The sequence below is a fragment of the Lynx canadensis genome, chromosome B1 (assembly GCF_007474595.2).
Source record: "Lynx canadensis isolate LIC74 chromosome B1, mLynCan4.pri.v2, whole genome shotgun sequence".
In the NCBI taxonomy this organism is placed as follows: Eukaryota; Metazoa; Chordata; class Mammalia; order Carnivora; family Felidae; genus Lynx; species Lynx canadensis.
In genome coordinates, this window is record NC_044306.2 from 78,024,768 (window position 1) to 78,051,608 (window position 26,841).

At 37.3% G+C, this 26,841-nt stretch overlaps 1 protein-coding gene across 1 annotated transcript in view; it reads left to right on the plus strand.

Moving 5' to 3' along the window:
• Positions 1-26,841, plus strand: part of IQCM (IQ motif containing M) — a 390,946-nt gene that overhangs the window by 211,040 nt on the left and 153,065 nt on the right. The window contains exon 10 of the mRNA XM_030312945.1: positions 2,504-2,638. Within this exon, the coding sequence (XP_030168805.1) occupies positions 2,504-2,638 (135 nt within the window). The remainder of the gene's footprint in view (positions 1-2,503; positions 2,639-26,841) is intronic.

Below are 26,841 nucleotides of genomic sequence, written 5' to 3' on the forward strand. Positions count from 1 at the left end.
CTTCCATATGTGTATTGCTAATTGGGTGATATTTTGCAGGTATCTATACACATTTTCAAGAATCTTTTAATGACCAGAAAATGTCATTAATTTTCATGATTTAAGTTTTGTAATGACCCTAATTAAACCTGCCTAGAATATTAATTCTGCTAGTGTGTTGTTGAACATTTGCTTTTCAGCATAATATACAGGTTAAGGACATTATTATCTATTAATATAGTTACATGACCATAATGTTAATATGTATATCAGTTTGATCTACTGAGAAGCATCTAAAACTGATTAAATGAAAAACTGATGAAGATATATATACTTTTTCAAGGAGAAGTATATTTACTTAAACAGAAAAGTAAAAAGTGGCATTCTTTTTGCACTAGTTTGGATTTTTCCAGAATCAGACCCTGAGACAAGAATTCACGTAGAACTAACTTATTTGAAAGTTGATCCCAGCAAATACTGTTAGTGGAATGAAGTAAGATAGGGAAGGGATGGAAGTCAAAAAGGATGCATTATCCAGCAGATTAGCATCAACTAGAGCTCGATCCCTCTAGGGAACAGTGTAGACAACTTTCCTTAAGTGCTGGGTCTTTATACATCAACTCTCAGTTGAGGGATGGCCAGTGGTTGAGGGCCACTGCACTGTGGGCCTTAATTCCCTGGCACTTCTGACTTGCTGCATAGGTGGGCAGAGTGGAGTCCTGCAGCCAGAGGGAGCCCTGAGGCAGTGGAATGAGATGCTGGCAATTGAAAGTCAGGTCAGCATTCACAGAAATGCCAGGGACAAGGCCATATGGATGGGGCACCAACAGCAACTGCTCTAGTTTGCTTATTTGAGCAATTTCCCTTTTTTTTTTTTTTTTAAGAAAAAAGCCAACTAAATAAATAAAAGTTTTTTTAAATAAAAACTAAACAAGTAAATAAAAGGTTTATTTATTTTTGAATTCAGGAGAGAGACCGAACATGAGTGGGGGAGGGGCAGAGAGAGAGAGGGAGACAGAATCCAAACCAGGTTCCAGGCTCTGAGCTGTCAGCACAGAGCCCAGTACGGGGCTTGAACTCACAAACTATGATACCATGACCTGAGCCAAAGTCCAATGCTTAGACTACTGAGACACCCAGGTGACCCTAGTTTGCCTCCTTGAAAAGAGAGAAAAAGCCATAGATACTCTACATATGAATTATTTTACTGCTGTGTTTTAGGTTCTGGAATAGTGGCTTATATTTAGGCAATCACTAAATATTTCTTGAATTTGTTGATATTTCATGACTGTCCACCTCAACCGAACAAATAAGTAAATAAATGGAAAGTTGAAGTCCATGTGGTTGAGTGCCAGGATTGTACCTTAAGTTCTGTTAGAAAGCATTCTAGTGCTCTTTGTCATTTGGAGCCCGTATTTCAGAACTAAACCTGTACTGAGGCAGACCCTGTCATTCTGTTCACTGATTGACAATCCTCATCATGGGGCGAATCAATCATACTTCAGAGTACAGGTTTAGTATCCCATTTTGAAAAGAAAAATAAACTCTTTATGGGGAACTACACTTGTAAAATGTATGTATCAGTTTTCTTGGTTATTGTCTAACTCCCATTAATGCCAAGTATAGGAGATGGGTGAAGGATGACCCAACTGAGTGGTTTTCTGTGGAAACCTTGAGTGAAGCGTGGCAAGGTCACTTTCTGTGGTCACTTGAACCAAGTGACCTTAACTAGGAAGGAAGAATACATGAAGTCAGTGAACAAAAAATAGACATCATTCCATTTAGGGGCAAAATCAGAAGCAGAATAAATAGTCCAGAGGAGAATCAATTATACGAGTGGTTAGAACGTAGATAGAAGCCTGAAAGAGAAGAAAAAATTAGGGGAACTAATGAAAAATGAATCCTGACATCAAAGTTATATCTTACAATGTGATTTGAGCATTGATGTATGCATGATCCATGGGCAATTGTCATGTAAACCAGGCCAGAGGATGCCAGTGTTCTCTTGCAGAAACAGGTCCAAATCTGACTACTGTGGAATGTAGGAAGGAGAAGCATGCCCCATTTCCTTTTAGCCTTCCCCAGGAGGTCGCCATAATGCTACTCTAATCAAGACATAAAAATAAAACTGGAGGTAAAGTTCCTTTGAAGTTAGATGAAGCTTTCTGGTAGTTTGTACTTGACAGAGTATTTATAATGAAAATATTTGGTGCGCCTGGGTGGCTCTGTCGGTTAAGCATCCAACCGGCTCAGGTCACAATTTTGTGGTTTGTGAGTTCCATCCCCGCTTCAGGCTCTGTGCTAGCCCTGGCAGCTCAGAGCCTGGAGCCTGCTTTAGATTCTGTGTCTTCCTCTCTCTCCCTCTCTCCCCCACTTACGCTCTATCTCTCTCTCCTTCAAAAATAAATAAACATTAAAAAGAAAAGAACTGCCCTCTTAAGGAAATAGTTATGAAATCAACTTTCTCATTCTCCCAAATTTCCATCATTAAAAAAAAAGAAAATATTTTATGTCTTTCTTTTAGTCTATGAAACAATGTTTGCTAAGAGAGAAGATTGGCAAGGATTGGAAAGAAGCGAGCTCCTTAAATTCTTCAATGAGTGTGGTCATTTCCCAATCCAGCAGCAAATTGATGAAGTTTGGGACCTGGTCCATAAAGGTGAGTGGTTTCCCGTTTCTTGTCCTTCTTTTCTCTTACTTTGTCTTTCCCTCTCCTCCTTTTCTTCCTCCCTTGTTCTTTCCTTCCTTCCTTCTTATTTAATTAAATATAATTTAAATTTAAATTGTTCCCATGTTTCTTTTCCATTAAATTTGTCTTATAAAATCCTTTTCCTAAAGGTTTAAAAATCTGATTTTAATATATTTAAAAGAAGAAATTTAAGGATGATTCAAAGAAGTTAATGTAACACACGTTTTTTTAAAGGGGCGGAGGAGGTTATTTTAAGTTTTGAAGATTTTAATATATTTTTGATACAATATAAATTACGTCTAACATAGTGTATTTTAAGCCACTATATTTTAACTACTGATGCCAAAAATCTTTCTACCGGATAGCTAGATTTGGTACTGAAGAACATAGCCAAGTTTAAATATTTAAACATTGTAAACTATTTCAATAGAATTTTACAGTTAGAAAATCCTTTATTTTCTGAACAGTAAATAGGTGAAAGGATAGTATTGTATGAGAATACTTAATAATTTAAATGGAAGAACATCCCGTGAAAATTGTCACGAAGATGTGGGGAATATCAACAAGTTTTCCTTAATTCCTTAAGGTTCTTCTGAATGTTTCTATGACCATAATAGTGCTATAGCTTGCTGTTATGTTTAGAGATGATGGATGGTGTGTTCACAATTTAACTGAGAAAAATTGTGAAAATGAGCCCTGTGTGGGGCTCTCTACTGACACTGAGGAAACTGCTTGGGATTCTTTCTCCCATTTTTTTCTGCCCCTTCCCCTGCCCCTCAAAATAAATAAATAAACTTTAAATACAGGAAAAGGACTCATATACCTGTAGGAAGATTTGATTAAGGTCAGAGTGACAAAGTTGGAGATTCATTATAGGTTTGAAGTTCTCTTTCTTAATTTTTAGTTTACCTAATTTATTACCTATGACTTTGCTTTGCCACTGCTGTATCCCTAGTACCTAGAACAGTTTTCTCAACTCTCAATAACTATTTGCTCACAGATTGGCAGAAGCATCTAAGTCATTTTGTGCTTTAGTAGTCATGACTAGATTGTTTAATTTTTTTTTTTCTAATGACAAAAACCTAGAATGTTTATTATAGAAAATTTAGGAATGTATAAATATACAAAACTGCTAAGAAATAATAATTGTAAGCATTTGATGTCTATCTTTCCTATTTTTTTCTATGTATATGACATTATTTTTATGAAAAGTGAGATTATTTTCTACATGTTTAAAAATCTGCTTTTTTTGCTTACCAATGCTTACAAGTTTCCAAGCCATACCTTTCACAGCATTATTAATGACTGGGTGATAATCTGTCATATGGAGGTTCTATAAGCTATTTATCATTGCATGTTTAAATTGTTTTCATTTTTCTTTATAATAAATAATAATGAAAAAATTAAATGCAGCAAAATAGCATGAATTAGACATTTTAAAACTTATACTGATCAGTGTTAGTAATCTAAAATATAATTTTGTTTTCAAATTAACAGTTTCATAGAAATATTTCCCTCTACTGATTATTTTGGAATATATCATATAAGCTTAGATTTAGAGTATGGCTCTGGCATTAGCTCTCCTGGGTTTAATTCCTGGCTTCACCACTTACTGGTTGTATCTTTGGACAATTTATTTATCTCTGCTATGCCTTATTTTTCTCAACCATAAAACAAAGATAATACTATCTAAGTCAATTGGACTGTTGTGAAGTTTAAATGAAATAATTTATTTAAAATATGTGTCCCAATACAAGTGCTCAGTAATGTTTGCTTTCATTATTCTTAAAAAATTTGTAAGTATACTTAATAGTTTTGATAATTTTTTATGTTGAAAATGTTTAACTGTTGAATCTCTTTGTATACTGATTCATTCTATAGAGCTTGTTTACTGAATGTTTTTTTTGTTGGTTTCCACCCTCTCTTATATCACAATGAACTGTGTGTTCATTTATGCTCATTTTACAGATGACAGGGCTGAGACTTAAGAAGAGACTTTTCTAAGCTCACTAGTAGAGTTGGAACTTGACTCCTGGTCTCTTTAAGTTAGGTTCGGTGTTGCTTCCATTTTACTATGTGAAGATACTTTAAAAGTCGATGTTATGAAAGCATAATTAGATGATGAAAACATTCTTGACAGCAAGTACTGCCTTTTGTTGATCTTTCACAGACTAGCCTAATGCCTTGCAATATAGTAGGTTTTCTGCAAATGATTGAGTTTATGAAATTTCTTATTAAAACTAGAATTTTCAAAAGAAAACTTAGTTTTAAAACATATTGTTTTTATTATACTGCCTGAAATTGGGAAGTGTTTTTTTTTTTTTTTTTTTTTTTTTACAGAAAGGAGCCACTCTAACATAATTTAAAATATATGTCCAATTATGTTGCTCCATCCACTTGAAAAAATTCTTTTGGTGCATAAGAAGCTTTCATTTGAAATGGAAATATCCTAACTAATGGAAAAAAAATTATGAGAAATGAAGCTAAATTAATGGTTTTCTACTTGCTTCTGGTATATATTCCATTTTTAAAATAATCTGATTTTATGTGTTTTAGATTGTCAGTCATCTTCATTCATACTGACTTCTTTGATTGGGATAATAGCGCCAGATGTGAAACCTACGCATTTTTTCACCCAGTAGCATATTTTACCTAACGCATATGTACTTAATTCAATTGATTAACTTCTTTGGTGTATGACACCAAGCAGGTCACATTCCTAAAACTGTCTGTATGTATTCAGGTATTTTTAGCTCCCCCACCCCATTCTTTATTCTCATCACTATGGTAACAAAAAATTTGTGACTGAGGACACGATTTTTGTCTGAAAATCTTCCCTTGGGAAAATGAAGCAACTTCAGGCTACATGTATGCATTGATCTTAGGCTACATGCATGCATTGATCTTAAAAGCTGAAGAGTATGCAAACATGATATATTTGATATTCATTTAAATCTCAACAAATGAAACTAAAAACTACAGAAAGGCATATCTGAAAGTAAGGAAAATAATACACTGTGGTTCTATATCATCTGTTCTCTTATCATCTGCCTAAATTTTTAGAAATTTGAACTTTGAGTGTTTTCCAGTATTTTTCCAGCATGCAAATAGAACGTTTAGTTTATTTTCTGCAGTTAAAATGAACACACAGTAATAATGAAGACAAGTCCATTTTCACTATGGAGCTCTAGACAAAAACCTTTAAAATCAGAAACCCAGAAATTACCTGTATGTTATTAACCTAACATATTCTATGCATCTGAAGAAACTGTGGCCTAAAATGGAATGTGAATTATTTCAAGTTCCCTGACTAGTTAGTAGCAAACTATAACTAAATCCTGGGCCTCCTGCTCCTCAGGGCACAGCTTTGTCCACCATAAATGGACAACACTGAATTTTTTGCTGTTTTCTAGAGAAAAGGTTTTATGTTATTAAATTAGAAATGTATAATTATTTTTCCTTAAATTTTTTTCATATGAACAGACACTCTAATGACAAAATTTTAATTATCCAGGAAAGGGGTTTAAAGAGGATTAAAAAGATAGGAAGAGATTCTAGGGTATAGGAAATGTGAGACATGGGCAAATTCTGGCAGTAAAAAAATACAGAAGTATTGGAACCTTATTTTAAATAACTTCTAAAAACATTTAGCACATATTTATTATAAAATGCTGAAGACACACCCTAAAACAAAGATGAAATGAAAATTACTGGTTATTTTGTGTTCCAGCTACTGACTAGGGGTCAAATAGAATAGGTAGTCAGGTCTTATATGGATTTCCTAGTGCTACTATTAACATTTGGGGGAGACTATCTGACAATCTTCTTTTTTTTATATAATAAAAATTTGATCACACTATATATGTATGTTGTTGGTACAAATCTCAGCTCATAAACTCACTGTTTTTATTTTTTTTTCCTTTTATTTGAGAAAGAAAGAGAGAGAGAGAGAGAGAGCATGAGCAGGGGAGAGGGGCAGAAGGAGAGAGAGAGAGAGAGAGAATCTTAAGCAGTTTCCACACTGAGCTCAGAGCCGGACGAGCTGAATTAAGAGTCAAACAGTCAACCAACTGAGCCACCCAGGCACCCCCTCACTGTTTTTCTACAACAAGTTAATTTTTATTTCTAGCTTCTGTCCATCAAAATTGAATTCAGTCAGTCTGGCTTTTCATTCCCTTTGTTCTGAGATTGTGGCTAAAGGGATAGAGGGCATTTACATACTGACATAGCATGTGGAATGTCTACCTGATCTGCAGTGTCATCTTTGACACAGGCATTGCTTGGTGTATTCATTGCTAGGTCTGTCGTAACAAAATACCATAGACATGGGTATGGATCATGGATCACCCATGTTTATCATACTTAGGGTTCATTGAACTTCTTGGATCTGTAGATTAATGTTTCATCAAATTTGTCATTTTTTCAGCCATTTTTTGGTACATTTTCCCCTCTCTCCTTTCCTTCTTAGACTCTTATACATTATATGAGTACACTTCATGTGTCCCAGAGGTCTCAGAGGCTGTGTTTACCTTTTTTTCAATTTTGTTCTTTATTTTTAAAAGACAGAGAGAGGGAGAGAAAGAGAGTGAGTATGAGCAGGGAGAGGGGCACAGAGAGAGGGAGACACAGAATCCAAAGCAGGCTCCAGGCTCTGAGCTGTCAGCACAGAGCCCAATACGGGGCTTGAAATCACAGACTGTAAGATCATGACCTGAGCCAAAGTTGGACACTCAACTGAAGAGCCACCCAGGAGCCCCTTGTTCTGTTCTTAAAAGTGGATAATATTTATTGATCTATCTTCAAGTTTACTTTCTGCCTTCTGTCTTCTCAAATCTGTTGCTGAGCCTGTTTTGTAAATTTTTCATTTTTTATTTGTCATAGACTCTGTGTCTGGAGTTCTCTCTTGTCCAGCAAGAAAACGGGACACAGGATTAAAAATGAGAGAGAGGCTAATGTCCAGGAGGAAACAAGAGCCCCAAGTAAGGGTCCTTGCTCCATTTTTATTAGGATCAGAAGGCTTACAAATGTGGTGATGGATGCGCACAAACAGACAATGAAATCATGAACATTAAGTCATGGGTGTGTAGGGAAAGGGGGTTTTGAAGATATGCGGTGTTAGGAGTTTGGGTCAATACAAAACAAAATCCTGGCACCAGACAGAAGGTTGTTCACAGCAGACTGAGTCCTCACCTCTGTTTACCTAAACTGGTCTAGGAGACCAGAAAGACCCAGCATGCTACCTCAGGGTCAACAAGGCACCTTTCTTTTGCTAATTAGCTCCCCTCTGGGCAACTTTGCCCCACTGCAATCTATAGCTCTATTTACCTTTTTACCTAATTTGGTCCTTCCTGTGAAAGCAGCTTTCTGCTATTGTACTAAGTTGGGGGGGCATTTCTACCCTGAATTACCTAATCTTGTTTACCTCGTCTTGGATGTTTTCATCCTGAGATTCTCTGTTCCTGTACCTTTGTCCTATACTGGAGGCCTTTGCCCTGCTTCTCCTACACAGGGGGACTTTGCCCTGTTTACCTAATCTTATTTACCTAATCTTGTTTACCAAAACTTGGGTGTGTACATCCTATGGCTTTCTAATTCTTTATGCCTTGTTAACCCATCAGTGCAGGCTCAGGGAACTCCTAAGCTTATTCCCCACAGTTATTACATTTTTCAATGCTAGAATCCATTTATTTTTTTTACAGATTCTGTTTATCGTGATAATGCCATTTTTGAGTAATTGTCATATTTCCCATTAATTCTTTAAATATAATTTATTTCAATTATTTGAGCACATTTATAGTAGCATCTTTGATGTCTTCATCTGCTAAATCTAATATATAAGTCCATTCAGACTTAATTTTTGTTGACTGCTGTTTTTCCCCTGAGTATTGGTCACACTTTCCTATTTATTTGAATGTTTCTATTGTTATTTTTGTTGAATACTGGACATTTTAGGTAATATGTTGTTGCAACTATGGATTCTGGCGTCCCCTTTCCAAGGGTTTATTTATTTATTTAGTAACTTCTCTGGACTTAATATCTGGAATCTGATCTGTCTCCCCCAGGTGTTTGGCTGTTCATTTCTCTGCTCAGTCATTGTTTTAATTTTTTTAGAGTGGCTTTTGAAAAAACTATCTCTGATTCTGTATAACCTAGCTGTCAGCCTATGATTAGACAGAGTGTTTACTCAAACACCTTGAGCCATTAAGGTTCCCAGCCTCTGCCTGATCTGTGTGTGTGGGTTGGGAGTACATTCAGTGCTCGAATGTGCTCATATTTTACATCTGCCTCATATTCTACCTTCCACTGGTACTCTTGGGTCTTTCCTGTTCATTCCCATTGTTTTCCAGTTAGCTTGGGATGTGTGTGAAGCCATTCTGTGGCTTTCTCATTTCGAAATATGCCTCTGAAATTTCCGGCTTGCCAGTGCCTGCCCCAACTCAGACTGAATTCAGGCTAGCACAGCTGCAGTGTCTCTCCATTTATTTCTTATCAATTGTGTTATATATACTATTCAATGTCAATAGATGTGGAGTTTTTCCTACTTCTTCAAATCAATTTAGCTTCCTGGTTGATTGGTGTCTGGCTGGGGGTGGGGGGGTGGGTAGGAGGAATAATCCTCATGTTAGACATACTGATACTGGTTCTTCATACTATTGTCATGACCCAGTTCAGTAAAACCTATGACCTAGTGATCTAAATTTGTTCACTAGAGAAAGACAGAATGCTCAAAAAATATGGAGGCAAGTAAATGAGTAGAATTCTTAGGACAAAATTATCTGAGATGACTTAATAAAGATGACTTTGAGCATGTGGTCAGTGTTAGGAAAGTTTGGCACCTATTCTAATGACTATATAATGATAATACTCCTTTTACTATCACCTCCACTTCCTAGAAGAATCTAGAAGAATTCTAGAAGAATCCTGAACCGATTTGTCATGAAGTTCTTTAGCAGAATTTCATGTACTTGTGTTATAGAACACTGGATCCCTTTAGAAGTATTTGGTGTTGGGGCACCTGGGTGGCTCAGTCAATTAAGCATCGAATTCTGGATTTCGGCTTAGGTCATGATTTCATGGTTCATGGAATTGAGCTCTGTGTCTGGCTTTGGCTGACCCTGTGGAGAACTACTTGGGATTTAATCTCTCCCTCTCTCTCTGCCCCTCCCCTGCTCATGCTTGCTCGCTCGCTCTCTCTCTCTCTCTCTCAAAATAAATAAACTTAAAAAAAAAAAAGTAATATCAAGTACTTAAAAGTGTTTGATGTTTGTCCCATCTACTCTGATGGGTGTACTGCAAAACTCCCATGAATCGATACTCTTTCCATGCATTACAAAAAAGTAAAGATTTTGTCAGTGGTGTCTGTAGCCTTTGTATAGCAGGTTGCAACTTTTTTTTTCTGGTGTTTTAGTAGATATTTTCTGATGCTTTCAGCCACGTGAAAGGTAAAAACACATTCTCTTCTCTGATGATTTCAGGAATAAGTTATGAAGTGAAAAGAAATGAATTAGAGCATACTACATGGATGCCTTCCGTGGTTGTGGCAATCCAGAATCTTTTTTGATAAAATTGTAACAACAAATTTCAACAAATACATTTTGAGCACTTTATATGTGCTGTGAAATATATTGTGGTTCAAAGGTCTCAAAAATCCACTTAATAACAGGAGGGACATGGACATATATAACTAGATAAATACAAGGTTGTAAATGTTTATATATTCACAATAGCATCGAGCACTAATACAAATGTCATGTCTTAAGTTTGGAAGTCAGAGAAGGTTATAGAGAATGTTGAAGATAATGTCAATCATTGTTGCATGAATTAACTAGATCATAAGAGAAAGAGGTTTCACACATAAAAGAGAGATTTGTGCAAGGCAAATTAGAATTTTTAGGTCAGCTGGTAATGGTGAAGAGGAGAAATCTGTGGGTAACTGGAGAGAGCGTGGTATTACTAAAACTGCTGACTAAAAGATGTCAGATCATTCACTGAGATCTAGTTGACAGTGGTTTCTTCTTATACTGTTCTTCTTGTTTTGAATCCTGTGTATTCACCTGTCATCTATTGGAAATGGATATTTTCAAATACACAATTCATATTAGACTTTGGATACATATATCAGTTTTGTGTCAGTTAGGAGCTATTTAAACATGTTTCTCTAGAACTTGAACACCCCTGCATAAACTAGAGGGACCAGACCCTAGGGGCAAAGAGCAACCCTGTAAGATCTGTCTCTCACCACCATGCTTCAGCTATGTAATCCAAGCAGCTGCTCCCACAGTTTTGCCTGCTTTCTCCCCTAACACTTTTTAAAGATGGTTCTTGATATTCTGTCTCATATTTCATTATTTCATTCTGTTAATGCCTTCTTTCACCCTAGCTATGGCTGTGCAAAGCCTGTGAAAGCCTATGCTAATGATATGCCCTGGGAATGATCTGGGCCAATGAAAGACTTTCCCCTTTCCCCTTTCCTGTCTTCCTGCAGTCATGTGAGTTGTTACTCCAATTAGTAAGGTAGTCTAATTAGCCATTCTGGGATTTTTTTTTTTTTTTTAAGGCTTTGAGTCTTTTATTGTTTGGGTTGAAATATTTGGACCATTGTTATAAGCTACATAGAGAATCTGATTAAATTGTGTAATATGACTTAACACTAGCTATTCTTTTAAGGCCTGTCTGTTTTCGTTAAGTAGAGAATAACCATCTTCAAGAAACAGCAGGAACAGCAGGGGTTTGAGAGGAGTGTAACTTCAATAAAGGTATAATTACTTTCATAAGTCTATTAGAGGGCAAGGTTTTAGGCTCCTTTTGTTAGATCACTGTTTATTAAGATTACACACCCTATACTCTTAACATGCAAAAATCCACTAGCTAGTCTTTGTTTTATATGATTAAATTACTATAGTATCAGGGGTATGAAATATTGAAAACAACTTTGCTAGCAAGTTGCTGATTAATGAAACATTAATATAAAATATTTCATCAGAAAGTCTTATGAAATGCAACATTTTATGATATAAGTATTCCAACATCAAAAAGCATTAAAGAGCTGTGTGTGTGTGTGTGTGTGTGTGTTTTCTGGCATTCCATTTGATCCAGAGTCCCATTAATTCCCCCAGTGAAGTGAAAACTGTCAAAGGAATTAGAGTAATTTTCAGCCCTTGACAGTCAAGTGAGTTTTGCCAATCTTACCCAGTCCACTTTTTAAATTTAATTTTAATTTTAATTTTATTTTTATTTTATTTTAGAGAGCGGGGGTGGGGGAACAGGGGAGTGGAGCAGAAGGAGAAAGAGAGATAATCTTAACCAGGCTCTACACTCTGTGTGGAGTATGACATGGGGGTTCGATCTCATGACCCTGGGATCATGACCTGGGATCATGAGCTGAAATCAACAGTCGGTCAACCAAATGAGGCACCCAGGTGCCCCTCACCTAGTCCACTTTTTTTTAAGTTTATTTATTTTGAGAGAGAGTGTGAGCAGGGGAGGGGCAGAGAGAGAAGGAGTGAGAGAATCCCAAGCAGGTTGCACACTGTCAGCACTGAGCCCAACATGGGGCTAGAACCCACAAAACGTGAGATCATGACTTGAGCCAAAATAAAGAGCTAGATGCTCAACCATCTGAGCCACCCAGGTACCTCACCCAGTTCACTTTTTAAGTCACCTTTAGGAATGCACATTTTCTAACAGTTTTGAATCAAGATTAAAAAAAAATCAGTGTTGAATCACTATATTGTACACCTGAAACTAATATTACACTGTATGTTAAGTAAGTGTAATTTAAATAAAAACTAAAAAAAAAAATTATGCTCTGCTCAGTAAGGCACCATGATGTTCCCAGGTTGTGAAGTCTGTCATGCTCTGTATATTATAAATGGTACTGAAATGCAAGCTTATGATTCAGATCTATAGAACCATACTTGTGAGAACTGCCAATTTGGCATCATAGAAGCCAGTTGTTAATGCTAAAGTCTTGTTAACTTAAAGTTTGCCTTTAAAGCTGTGATAAGCTCATGAGTTTCATTTGGTATTTCAATTTCCAAAATTTAAAATTCTGTGACTGTTTCCATGTTGAAATCCACATGGTAATATTGTTTTGTAGCTGCATTTTCTTATGAGTCACGTTGGTCTGTTATGCAAGGAGATGTTTATAGAGTAAGATTCTTTCAGGGAATGGTTTTTCAGGCATTTTAACATAAGTACCTCATATTTCTACCAGAAAGTTGTTGGATTTATAGTCTTTCAAAGTATTCTTTCCAATGATTCCTTATCTACTAATGCTTATATATATATTTTTGGCATGATGAGTAACCAAACATCTTTTCATCTGATGCTCCTTAGTGGTTTATATATAGAGGACTTAATTTTCATATGCATCCTTGTATGCAGTTGTCATCTTTTAAGGTAAAAACAAGTACACAAATGTAAGCACATTTGCATAGCATATGTATTATAGTTAGTAACTCCCATCAACACTAATAATTGCTCAAAAAAGGCAGATATCAGAACCTTCTTTTTCTCTTTATTCTTTGTGGAGTTTAATTCATAGTACTAATCAGAAAAGGCAAAATTGACTCTATACCTACAATTTATTGTGTATATTTTCTAGTATAGCAATTTTCATGTAACATTAAACAATCTATTAAACTTATGTCTCTTAACCAAGGTCTTATAACATTCCCATGCATTTAAATAAGTTAAAAACTTATTTCCAAATAATTTGATTCTAAGAAAGTTATTATACCCAAATTTTTAAAGGAAGAAAGAAATTTGAATGGATTAGAAATAATCTGTGTAGCATCACTCTAACTTACTGGAATTCTAAAGACTTTTTGTTGAGAGAGAAAGGATGGAGTTAAGACTGGCGTGTTGGGAATTGCACCCAAATTCAGCCCTTGTGCATGTATCATGCAGGTGAACCTCACCCTGGGCAGGTGTAGCCAGAAATAGAGTAAGAACACTTGCCGTGTATTTTTATTTTTTTTTTAAGATTTTTTTTTTTCATCGTTTATTTATTTTTGGGACAGAGAGAGACAGAGCATGAACGGGGGAGGGGCAGAGAGAGAAGGAGACACAGAATTGGAAATAGGCTCCAGGCTCTGAGCCATCAGCCCAGAGCCTGCCGCGGGCTCGAACTCACGGACCGCGAGATCGTGACCTGGCTGAAGTCGGACGCTGAACCGATTGCGCCACCCAGGCGCCCCACTTGCCGTGTATTAATAGCCCATATCAGCTGGCTAATTTCCAGTAGGTCAGTCTTACTCTGCTTACTCTGCCCTTGGAAAAAATTCTGATTATTGTGGAGTTAAGAGCAGTACTGCTTTTCAGCAATGAGATGACTGCTCATGTAAGTACTGTAAATTTCTAGCTTGTGCCATACTTTTGTTTTCTGTACCTACCTAGAACCAATCATTGCTAGAAATGCTTCTAATACTATGGTCTTCATGACGTTTTTGGTTGAAGTGAAAGGCAAAGAAGCCCATCACCAACTACCATATTCAAAACTTGTTATTCTGCAGATAATAACTAGCTCCCTAAATATAACATTTGCAGGACTGAGGCATTTATAGTAACTTGAGGACTTTTGTTCTGTTTACTTACAGCTCTCTGTGTTCCTTCAGTTTTCTGGAGGTGCTTGCAATTGGCAGTTTTGAGCATAACCTAGGCTCTCATTTTCTTTAATTTTCATTTCTAATGGTCATATTCCTATAGCAACTTGCTTCCTTGGCTCTAACTGGATTTTGTCATTCCCAGCAACTGCAAGCCTCCAATATCTGTTTTTCAAGCTTCCTTCTCCCTGACCACCTCTCACATCTTTATGGCTCTTCTTTCCCTTCAATAAATCTGCAGCACATGGAACATTGAATCCATTAACTTTACTATATTTATAATATTCATAACCCTTGGGGTCTTTCACCTTCCCCATTACTTAGCTTGGATTTATTCCATGGTACCCCACACATACTGTTAACCTGAAAATAAGAGCTGTAATGTGAGGCCCAAAAGCCTTTTATTTGGGATCAAAGAATTACAATTCACGGAGCACAGAGTTAGGTAGAAACCCAAATAGTGTACCACTTGTAGGGTGAAAGCAAGGGGTTTTTATGAGGAAAAAAAAGCGGGTGATTAGATGAGTTGAAGAATGGAAGGAAAAATTTTTCGATGGATGGTAACAAACTAAGCTACTCTGGGTTATACATTGACTGACTGCTGATTCTATCTTCAGAAAGTTCACGACTGTCAGTCCTGTGATCAGCATGTCTTTTCTCCTACTGACTTCTTAAGTCAATTGCTTGCCCTTTTGCCCAGTCCAAAGGTTATGGCTCAGTTCAAATAAAGGGAGGTAAGGCAGTTTCTCTGCAGTGACCACTCCAGCTCCATTTAAAATGGATCCAGTCATGTCAGCTTTTCACGATACATATTAACTTCCTTACTCTCCCCAGCCTTAATTTCCAAAAGGCTGAATCTGACAGAGCCAAGTCTCTGCCTAGTTCAAGAAGATGAACATGGCATGGCTGGAGAAAAACACAACCATGCTGATTTATTTCACTTTAAATTTCTGATCATAAATGTCAGGTGGACCCCTAGAACTGCCAGGCAGTTTCATTCCATTTTTTTAAGTTAATTCGATTTCTTCTTCTCCCAGAATATTTCATACAATTCAGTCCTTCTCAAACTTAACACCTCCATCTTCCCCCTCCTTGCTAATGACTTATCTCTAATGAAAATGATATAGCAGACAAAATTAGAAAAGACTGTTCTTACCTCTCCATCTATCATTTTCTTTTTAAGACATATTATCAAGTAATTTAGACATATAAAAAATCACTGACATGTAATAAATACTACTCAGGTAGTGGGCTAATGGTACATGTAGCAACATAGGTAAATATTTTTCAAAAAATAATGAGTCAGGAGAGGCGCAGGAAGATGGCGGCGTAGGAGGACGCTGGGCTCACCGCGCGTCCTGCTGATCACTTAGATTCCACCTACACCTGCCTAAATAACCCAGAAAACCGCCAGAGGATTAGCAGAACGGAGTCACCGGACCCAAGCGCAGACGAGAGGCCCACGGAAGAGGGTAGGAAGGGCGGCGAGGCGGTGCGCACTCCACGGACTGGCGGGAGGGAGCCGGGGCGGAGGGGCGGCTCGCCAGCCAAGCAGAGCCCCCGAGTCCGGCTTGCAAAAGCGGAGGGGCCTGACGGACTGTGTTCCGACAGCAAGCGCGACTTAGCGTCTGGGAGGTCATAAGTTAACAGCTCTGCTCGGAAAGCGGGAAGGCTGGAGGACAAAAGGAGGGTGAGCTGCAGAGCCCCCGGACGACAGAGCTCAGTTTGGCGGGGAACAAAGGCGCTCGCCAGCGCCATCTCCCCCGCCCATCCCCCAGCCAAAATCCCAAAGGGAACCTGTTCCGGCCAGGGAAATTGCTCGCTCCGCGCAAACACCCAACTCTGTGCTTCTGCGGAGCCAAACCTCCGGCAGCGGATCTGACTCCCTCCGGCTGCCACAGGGCCCCTCCTGAAGTGGATCACCTAAGGAGAAGCGAGCTAAGCCTGCCCCCCCTGCCGCCGTGCACCTTGCCTTCCCACCCCAGCTAATACGCCAGATCCCCAGCATCACAAGCCTGGCAGTGTGCAAGTAGCCCAGACGGGCCACGCCACCCCACAGTGAATCCCGCCCCTAGGAGAGGGGAAGAGAAGGCACACACCAGTCTGACTGTGGCCCCAGCGGTGGGCTGGGGGCAGACATCAGGACTGACTGCGGCCCCACCCACCAACTCCAGTTACACACCACAGCACAGGGGAAGTGCCCTGCAGGCCCTCACCACACCAGGGACTATCCAAAATGACCAAGCGGAAGAATTCCCCTCAGAAGAATCTCCAGGAAATAACAACAGCTAATGAGCTGATCAAAAAGGATTTAAATAATATAACAGAAAGTGAATTTAGAATAATAGTCATAAAATTAATCGCTGGGCTGGAAAACAGTATACAGGACAGCAGAGAATCTCTTGCTACAGAGATCAAGGGACTAAGGAACAGTCACGAGGAGCTGAAAAACGCTTTAAATGAAATGCAAAACAAAATGCAAACCACCACGGCTCGGATGGAAGAGGCAGAGGAGAGAATAGGTGAACTAGAAGATAAAGTTATGGAAAAAGAGGAAGCTGAGAAAAAGAGAGATAAAAAAATCCAGGAGTATGAGGGGAAAATTAGAGAACTAAGTGATACACTAAAAAGAAATAATATACGCATAATTGGTATCCCAGAGGAGGAAGAGAGAGGGAAAGGTGCTGAAGGGGTACTTGAAGAAATCATAGCTGAGAACTTCCCTGAACTGGGGAAGGAAAAAGGCATTGAAATCCAAGAGGCACAGAGAACTCCCTTCAGACGTAACTTGAATCGATCTTCTGCACGACATATCATAGTGAAACTGGCAAAATACAAGGATAAAGAGAAAATTCTGAAAGCAGCAAGGGGTAAACGTGCCCTCACATATAAAGGGAGACCTATAAGACTCGTGACTGATCTCTCTTTTGAAACCTGGCAGGCCAGAAAGAATTGGCACGAGATTTTCAGTGTGCTAGACAGAAAAGATATGCAGCCGAGAATCCTTTATCCAGCAAGTCTGTCATTTAGAATAGAAGGAGAGATAAAGGTCTTCCCAAACAAACAAAAACTGAAGGAATTTGTCACCACTAAACCAGCCCTACAAGAGAGCCTAAGGGGGACCCTGTGAGACAAAGTACCAGAGACATCACTACAAGCATAAAACATACAGACATCACAATGACTCTAAACCCGTATCTTTCTATAATAACACTGAATGTAAACGGATTAAATGCGCCAACCAAAAGACATAGGGTATCAGAATGGATAAAAAAACAAGACCCATCTATTTGCTGTCTACAAGAGACTCATTTTAGACCTGAGGACACCTTTAGATTCAGAGTGAGGGGATGGAGAACTATTTATCATGCTACTGGAAGCCAAAAGAAAGCTGGAGTAGCCATACTTATATCAGACAAACTAGACTTTCAATTAAAGGCTGTAACAAGAGATGAAGAAGGACATTATATAATAGTTACAGGGTCTATCCATCAGGAAGAGCTAACAATTATAAATGTCTATGCGCCGAATACCGGAGCCCCCAAGTATATAAAACAATTACTCATAAACAGAAGCAACCTTATTGATAAGAATGTGGTAATTGCAGGGGACTTTAACACCCCACTTACAGAAATGGATAGATCATCTAGACACACAGTCAATAAAGAAACAAGGGCCCTGAATGAGACATTGGATCAGATGGACTTGACAGATATATTTAGAACTCTGCATCCCAAAGCAACAGAATATACTTTCTTCTCGAGTGCACATGGAACATTCTCCAAGATAGATCATATACTGGGTCACAAAACAGCCCTTCATAAGTTTACAAGAATTGAAATTATACCATGCATACTTTCAGACCACAATGCTATGAAGCTTGAAATCAACCACAGGAAAAAGTCTGGAAAACCTCCAAAAGCGTGGAGGTTAAAGAACACCCTACTAACGAATGAGTGGGTCAACCAGGCAATTAGAGAAGAAATCAAAAAATATATGGAAACAAACGAAAATGAAAATACAACAATCCAAACGCTTTGGGACGCAGCGAAGGCAGTCCTGAGAGGAAAATACATTGCAATCCAGGCCTATCTCAAGAAACAAGAAAAATCCCAAATACAAAATCTAATAGCACACCTAAAGGAACTAGAAGCAGAACAGCAAAGGCAGCCTAAACCCAGCAGAAGAAGAGAAATAATAAAGATCAGAGCAGAAATAAACAATATAGAATCTAAAAAAACTGTAGAGCAGATCAACGAAACCAAGAGTTGGTTTTTTGAAAAAATAAACAAAATCGACAAACCTCTAGCCAGGCTTCTCAAAAAGAAAAGGGAGATGACCCAAATAGATAAAATCATGAATGAAAATGGAATGATTACAACCAATCCCTCAGAGATACAAACAATTATCAGGGAATACTATGAAAAATTATATGCCAACAAATTGGACAACCTGGAAGAAATGGACAAATTCCTGAACACCCACACTCTTCCAAAACTCAATCAGGTGGAAATAGAAAGCTTGAACAGACCCATAACCAGCGAAGAAATTGAATCGGTTATCAAAAATCTCCCAACAAATAAGAGTCCAGGACCAGATGGCTTCCCAGGGGAGTTCTACCAGACGTTTAAAGCAGAGATAATACCTATCCTTCTCAAGCTATTCCAAGAAATAGAAAGGGAAGGAAAACTTCCAGACTCCTTCTATGAAGCCAGTATTACTTTGATTCCTAAACCAGACAGAGACCCAGTAAAAAAAGAGAACTACAGGCCAATATCCCTGATGAATATGGATGCAAAAATTCTCAGTAAGATACTAGCAAATCGAATTCAACAGCATATAAAAAGAATGATTCACCATGATCAAGTGGGATTCATTCCTGGGATGCAGGGCTGGTTCAACATTCGCAAATCAATCAATGTGATACATCACATTAACAAAAAAAAAGAGAAGAACCATATGATCCTGTCAATCGATGCAGAAAAGGCCTTTGACAAAATCCAGCACCCTTTCTTAATAAAAACCCTTGAGAAAGTCGGGATAGAAGGAACATACTTAAAGATCATAAAAGCCATTTATGAAAAGCCCACAGCTAACATCATCCTCAACGGGGAAAAACTGAGAGCTTTTTCCCTGAGATCAGGAACACGACAGGGATGCCCACTCTCACCGCTGTTGTTTAACATAGTGCTGGAAGTTCTAGCATCAGCAATCAGACAACAAAAGGAAATCAAAGGCATCAAAATTGGCAAAGATGAAGTCAAGCTTTCGCTTTTTGCAGATGACATGATATTATACATGGAAAATCCGATAGACTCCACCAAAAGTCTGCTAGAACTGATACATGAATTCAGCAAAGTTGCAGGATACAAAATCAATGTCCAGAAATCAGTTGCATTCTTATACACTAACAATGAAGCAACAGAAAGACAAATAAAGAAAATGATCCCATTCACAATTGCACCAAGAAGCATAAAATACCTAGGAATAAATCTAACCAAAGATGTAAAGGATCTGTATGCTGAAACTATAGAAAGCTTATGAAGGTAATTGAAGAAGACTTAAAGAAATGGAAAGACATTCCCTGCTCATGGATTGGAAGAATAAATATTGTCAAAATGTCAATACTACCCAAAGCTATCTACACATTCAATGCAATCCCAATCAAAATTGCACCAGCATTCTTCTCGAAATTAGAACAAGCAATCCTAAAATTCATATGGAACCACAAAAGGCCCCGAATAGCCAAAGGAATTTTGAAGAAGAAGACCAAAGCAGGAGGCATCACAATCCCAGACTTTAGCCTCTACTACAAAGCTGTCATCATCAAGACAGCATGGTATTGGCACAAAAACAGACACACAGACCAATGGAATAGAATAGAAACCCCAGAACTAGACCCACAAACGTATGGCCAACTCATCTTTGACAAAGCAGGAAAGAACATCCAATGGAAAAAAGACAGCCTCTTTAACAAATGGTGCTGGGAGAACTGGACAGCAACATGCAGAAGGTTGAAACTAGACCACTTTCTCACACCATTTACAAAAATAAACTCAAAATGGATAAAGGACCTAAATGTGAGACAGGAAACCATCAAAACCTTAGAGGAGAAAGCAGGAAAAGACCTCTCTGACCTCAGCTGTAGCAATCTCTTACTCGACACATCCCCAAAGGCAAGGGAATTAAAAGCAAAAGTGAATTACTGGGACCTTATGAAGATAAAAAGCTTCTGCACAGCAAAGGAAACAACCAACAAAACTAAAAGGCAACCAACGGAATGGGAAAAGATATTTGCAAATGACATATCGGACAAAGGGCTAGTATCTAAAATCTATAAAGAGCTCACCAAACTCCACACCCGAAAAACAAATAACCCAGTGAAGAAATGGGCAGAAAACATGAATAGACACTTCTCTAAAGAAGACATCCAGATGGCCAACAGGCACATGAAAAGATGTTCAGCGTCGCTCCTTATCAGGGAAATACAAATCAAAACCACACTCAGGTATCACCTCACACCAGTCAGAGTGGCCAAAATGAACAAATCAGGAGACTATAGATGCTGGAGAGGATGTGGAGAAACGGGAACCCTCTTGCACTGTTGGTGGGAATGCAAATTGGTGCAGCCGCTCTGGAAAGCAGTGTGGAGGTTCCTCAGAAAATTAAAAATAGACCTACCGTATGACCCAGCAATAGCACTGCTAGGAATTTATCCAAGGGATACAGGAGTACTGATGCATAGGGGCACTTGTACCCCAATGTTCATAGCAGCACTCTCAACAATAGCCAAATTATGGAAAGAGCCTAAATGTCCATCAACTGATGAATGGATAAAGAAATTGTGGTTTATATACACAATGGAATACTATGTGGCAATGAGAAAAAATGAAATATGGCCCTTTGTAGCAACGTGGATGGAACTGGAGAGTGTAATGCTAAGTGAAATAAGCCATACAGAGAAAGACAGATACCATATGGTTTCACTCTTATGTGGATCCTGAGAAACTTAACAGGAACCCATGGGGGAGGGGAAGGAAAAAAAAAAAAAAAAAAAGAGGTTAGAGTGGGAGAGAGCCAAAGCATAAGAGACTATTAAAAACTGAGAACAAACTGAGGGTTGATGGGGGGTGGGAGGGAGGGGAGGGTGGGTGATGGGTATTGAGGAGGGCACCTTTTGGGAGGAGCACTGGGTGTTGTATGGAAACCAATTTGTCAATAAATTTCATAAAAAAAAAAATAATGAGTCAAAGGACACATAATTTATGTAAAAATTTTAGGCTTTCAACATGAACTTTTAATTACTTAAGAGTACATAGATTTGTAATAAAAGCATAAAGACATGAAAGAGGTAAGGGAAAATCGTAAATTTGGAGTCATGATTAACTCTTTTTTTTTTTTTTTTTCTTCACCATGGCAGAAACAGCTTCATTAGAGATCTAGGCATGTCAGGGAGCCCCAGTCGGTCACAGAGAAGAGAGATCAATATTGTACAGGACAAGAGTCCAGCACTACAGAAATATCCTCTCAAAAACTAAATGTGAACCAAAACTTCCATCTTAACATCCTAACAGAAATGCTGCCAAGTTTAGCCCATGTGAAACTTCTGGAAGCTCCTGTTGAAATATTTTGCATAAAAGGGAGCTCTCCAGCACAGCTGAATCTGAGCTGTATACAGGTTATGGGTATGGGATAGAAGAAATAGATAAAAGGATAAGGGGAATGTTCTCACTCACACTAGGTCATCTCAGTGTGCAGGTGAGAGAGGAGCCATTACCACTGTGGTGGGAGGGGAAAAGTAAGAATACAATTGAGAAGGGATTACATAAAGCACCTACATTTTATTTTCAGTTTTTAGTGGGAGTAAGATATTTTCTTTTTCCTTTTAAACTATTTATCCCAGCATGCTTTGTTGATTCTTTGATCAAATCAGTACTCTCTTGGAGTACTGATTTGCAATCTTGCTTCTAACATATATCAAATTCTCTTCTAAATCTGGGTCTGTTTCTGGGTTTTCAATTCTATTTCTTTTTTTCTTAGTATATTCCTGTACCAATATCATAGTCAGTGTAGCTTTATAATGAGTCACTGGACCAGACAGGGCCTTTTTTTGTCTTGTACCTTCTTAGACTTTTTCACTTCTATAAAAATGTGGGAGTTAGTCTTTCTAGCTGCATTAAAAATGCAGTAAATATCAAAACAATTTGTAGAAAATTAACTTTTGGATATTAAATCTTTGTGCTTATGTATAGGTTATTTTTTAAGTTTTTTTATATTTTACATTTTATGTTTTTATTATATATTTTATATTTATATCTTTTATGTTTTTCAATAGTTTTCTTCATTTTTCCCTAAAGGTCTTATGCATTTTTATTGGACTTCTTTCTTTTTTGTTTTATTTTATATTTTTATATTAAGAAAAATTAACATGAGATCTCCCCTCTTAACAAATTTTTATAGTGCATAGTACAGTATTGCTGATTGCTGACTATAGGTACAATGTTGTACAGCAGATCCCATAGAACTTATTCATCTTGCTTAACAGACTTATTTCTAAGTATCATTTCTTTTATTGCTATAGGATATGAAGGAAGATTAACCTTTCTTTTAATGTTTAAGTTGGGTGCTGGGTACACATGTTTATTTTTGCTGCTCTTGTTACTTCTTTTTGCATGTCTGAAATAAATTTAAAAAATCAAAATTTCCCAGTTCCTTTTTGTCACATGTAGAATAAACTTCAAATACTTAACAAATGATACATTTTTTTTTACCTTTATGACCTCAATTCCTACCCTTCTCCTTTTTGCTTACTCTGCTCCAGTCAGGCTGATGACTTTACGTTTTTGAATATATTAAATTCTTTACACTCACTATTTCTTCTATTTAGAACTTTCTTTCCTTTTGGATCACTTTGTAAGAGTTTGACTCACATGCTTACTCCAATATTATTTTCTCAGAAAGACGTTTCTTGATTTTCTTTTCTGAAATATCTCGCTTTCCTCTCATTGTCTTCTGCCCTCTATGCTCCTCCGTTTCTTTGATATTTTCTACATATTTGAATGTATTTATATTCAAACATGTATTTGTTTATTTGTTAACTGTCTATCTCCTCTACTTGCCTATTGATTTCCAATATGGCAGTGATCTTATCTTTCTTGTTCACTGCTATGATCCAGTTCATAGGATAGACCCTTGTGCATATACAGAAAGAAGGGGAGAGATGATGTCACCAGCCACAGCAGAATGAAAGATACATGCCAGTTTTAAGGAAAGAGATGTGAAAGGAAAATCTTTCCTACTTTCCTCTAAAATTATTAGAGTAGGAAAAAATGGAAAAAGTATCATCTGCCTGTACTCCTAGAGATGATAAAAAGTAGACTCTTCAGTCACCTTCTGTCATGTCTTGGAGCCAAGAGGGAATGTTACCCTTCAGAAAAAGTCTGATCCCCTCCGGACTTTCCAAAGCTTTTTGCCAGCCAAACGTTTGCAGATCCTATAGGCTTGCCCAGGTAATAATTTCTTATTCATGATTATTCTGTTTGGTGTGTTGGGGTATATGATTTTAAGCATGGGACATCTCTTATAGATCTATTGCAAATGTGTCACTTTGTAGGAATATAGGATGGTCTGGTGTCATGGCAGCATCAGCTTTGTTTACCAGGCTCCAAAAGGGCTTCTTGTTGCTCATGTTTTTATTTAGTTTCTATGTTGTTTTTAAGGTTTTTTAGGTGAAAACATTTGATGCATCCCAAGACCATATCTATTGAGACATATTCAAATTTTTTTTTGCAATGGTCTGGTGAACTTAGGACACACTTGCATAGCCAGCCAAGTATGAGTCACCCAACAAAAGGGAATGTTAGGAGGAGATTAAATCTGATTAGGATTCAAATACATGAGGTGATAAAGGAGCTGGCTCTGCTGCCAAGCAAAGCTACTCTCTTATGTGGCCAACAATGAGCCTTCAGTGACCAGTTATGTTAATCAGACACCTGCTATAAACAATATGTTCATAGGAAAGTTAATAAACAGTACCAGGCCAATGTCTGTTATGAGTCAGCAGAAATGGACTGTTTAATCAGAGCAAATGTTTAAATATTAAAAGGGAGCATTATTCTTATTGTTAAAATAAAAATAAGACTGATGACTAGTATACAATCTCCTTTGTGGGGCCTAGTTTTGTTGGTGCTGCATATAATGAATTTTAAAAACTGGTAGCTGCCAGCTTATATCCAAGAAATTATCATTTGTAGCGGTTTCTGAAGACAAATGCATTGAAATTAAAGATTTATTTCACAAATACATCTAGTGTCTTAATCAGCTCCTGCTGCCATAATAAAATACCATAGACTGGGCGGCTTAAACAACAGACATTTATTTCTCCTGCTTCTATAGAGGCTGGGAAGCCCAAGATCAAAGTGCTAGCAGATTCAGTTCTTAGTGAAGACCCTCTTCCTGGCTTCAAGATGGCTGCCTTCTCACTGTATTCTCACAAGGTGATGAGAAGAATCTCTGGTGTCTCTTTACAAGGGCACGAATTCTGTCGTGAAGCTCTACCCTCATGTTCTTATCTAAACCTAATTATCTCTCCAAGGTCTTTCTAATACTTCCTAATACTTTTAAAACTTTCTAATACCATAACATTGGGGGTTAGGGCTTTAACATATGAACTTGGGGTGTACACATTCAGTCTATAACAACAGAGGAATACATATTACATATAAAGCAACACATTCACAGGTTCATTAATTTAATCACTTTGCATCCTTTCTTGTTTCTGTTCTGGGCAAAGGACTCAACTATTAAACCTGCTTTAATAAACCTGCTTTTGGTTGCTGTGGCCAACTCATGCTTAGTCTAGTGATACTTGATGAGAGTGAAGTCCTACTTGATGGGAGTAATAATGATGGTCTTTTTATAGTAAGTTGATCTGGTGATTCCCTTCTCAGATTGGTATCTCTATTGTAAGTTAGTTCTTGCTGAGATCATAATTCCAGGAATCATACAGGAAAGTGCTTTGGCATGAAACTACAATTCTCCTTGCTTTGCTGATCTGTAAATGTCTTACAACCAAACTTATGTGTAATTACTTTTTCTGAGAGGTTATAAACACAAATAATAGAATTAATTATTTGTAAATATTTATAATAAATGATTTCTTTAAAATGGATATATGATTCATCAGTAAACAAAATGTATAGAAAAAACAAAAAAAATAAAGGTATAGCAGAATGATTATTTTTTGTTCTGAATAGTAATCCTTCATATTCACAGTTTATATATTTAAGATATCACCATAAAATATGTATTTTCATAGAATTTCCTAGTTCCAATGTTTATAAATGTATAAAATGCCAAAAACAATATCAAATTGTTAAAAGTCTATTTAGAACATTTTGTTGTCAGCATTATTTAATTATTTGTAAATTAAACATGGATTCATCTCTCATTACCCAGAGAAATAACTTTCATTTTGTGTGGATTCTATTTTCATCTGTGTAATAGAAACTGGCTGCAAAGTATTTGAGGAGGAGCCATTTTTTCACACTTGTATAGCTCTTTGAACTTTTTCACAGTGAAGAAAAAACATTTTTTATATAATATATTCTTGCAAAAATTAAAAAAAAAATTCTTCTATGATCATCTTGCTTATAGATGCATATGAAAGTAAACGTTTATAGCTAGTGTTTATTTTGCCGACTAGAATTATGTTATATGCATTTCTTTAAATCTTTTTTCACTTAGCAATACATCATGAGAACCCTTTATGTCTTTTTAATGTCTTCATGATATTTTATGATATGGATGCACACCAGTTTATTCAGTCATTCCCCTGTTGATGAGAATTGACTTTGCTTATAGTTTGGGACCACTACCGACATCTTTTTGTATTGGTGCTTTTAACTTCAAAGAGTGAAGTTGTTGGATCAAAAGATGTAAATATTGTAAACTTTGGTTGATATTTACAAAATGATTTTCTTTTTAAAAAAATTTTCAAGTTTGTTTATTTTTGAGAGAGACAGAGAGACTGAGAGAGAGAAAGCATTTGCAGGAGTGGGAGAGGGGCAGAGAGACAGGGAGAGATTGAATCCCAAGCGGGCCCTGTGCTGTTAGCGTAGAACTTGATGCAGGTCTTGAACTCACCAACTGTGAGATCATGACCTAAGTTGAAATCCAGACTTAGGCGCTTAACTGACTGAGCCACCTAGGTGCCTCTACAAAATTATTTTCAAGAAAGGCTGTAACAATTCAGATTTACACCAGTAAAGTTTGAGTATAATATTTTTATCCAAATTCCCACTGGCAGATGTACTTGCCAGTTTGGTGAGTAGGAAATGATTTAAACTTACTTTAGTTTATATTTCCCTATCTGTAACATTTAACTGTCCTTCATATTTGTGTACACTTGTATGATTTGCCTATTTATAGTGTTTGTCGGTTTTGGTTCTTTCTCTTTGTCTTACTGATTTTAATACGCTTTTTACTCTATTGTATATATTAATTTTTTACCTGCCATATATGTTATAATCATTTTCCAGTCATTTAATTTTGAACTTTGTTTATGTT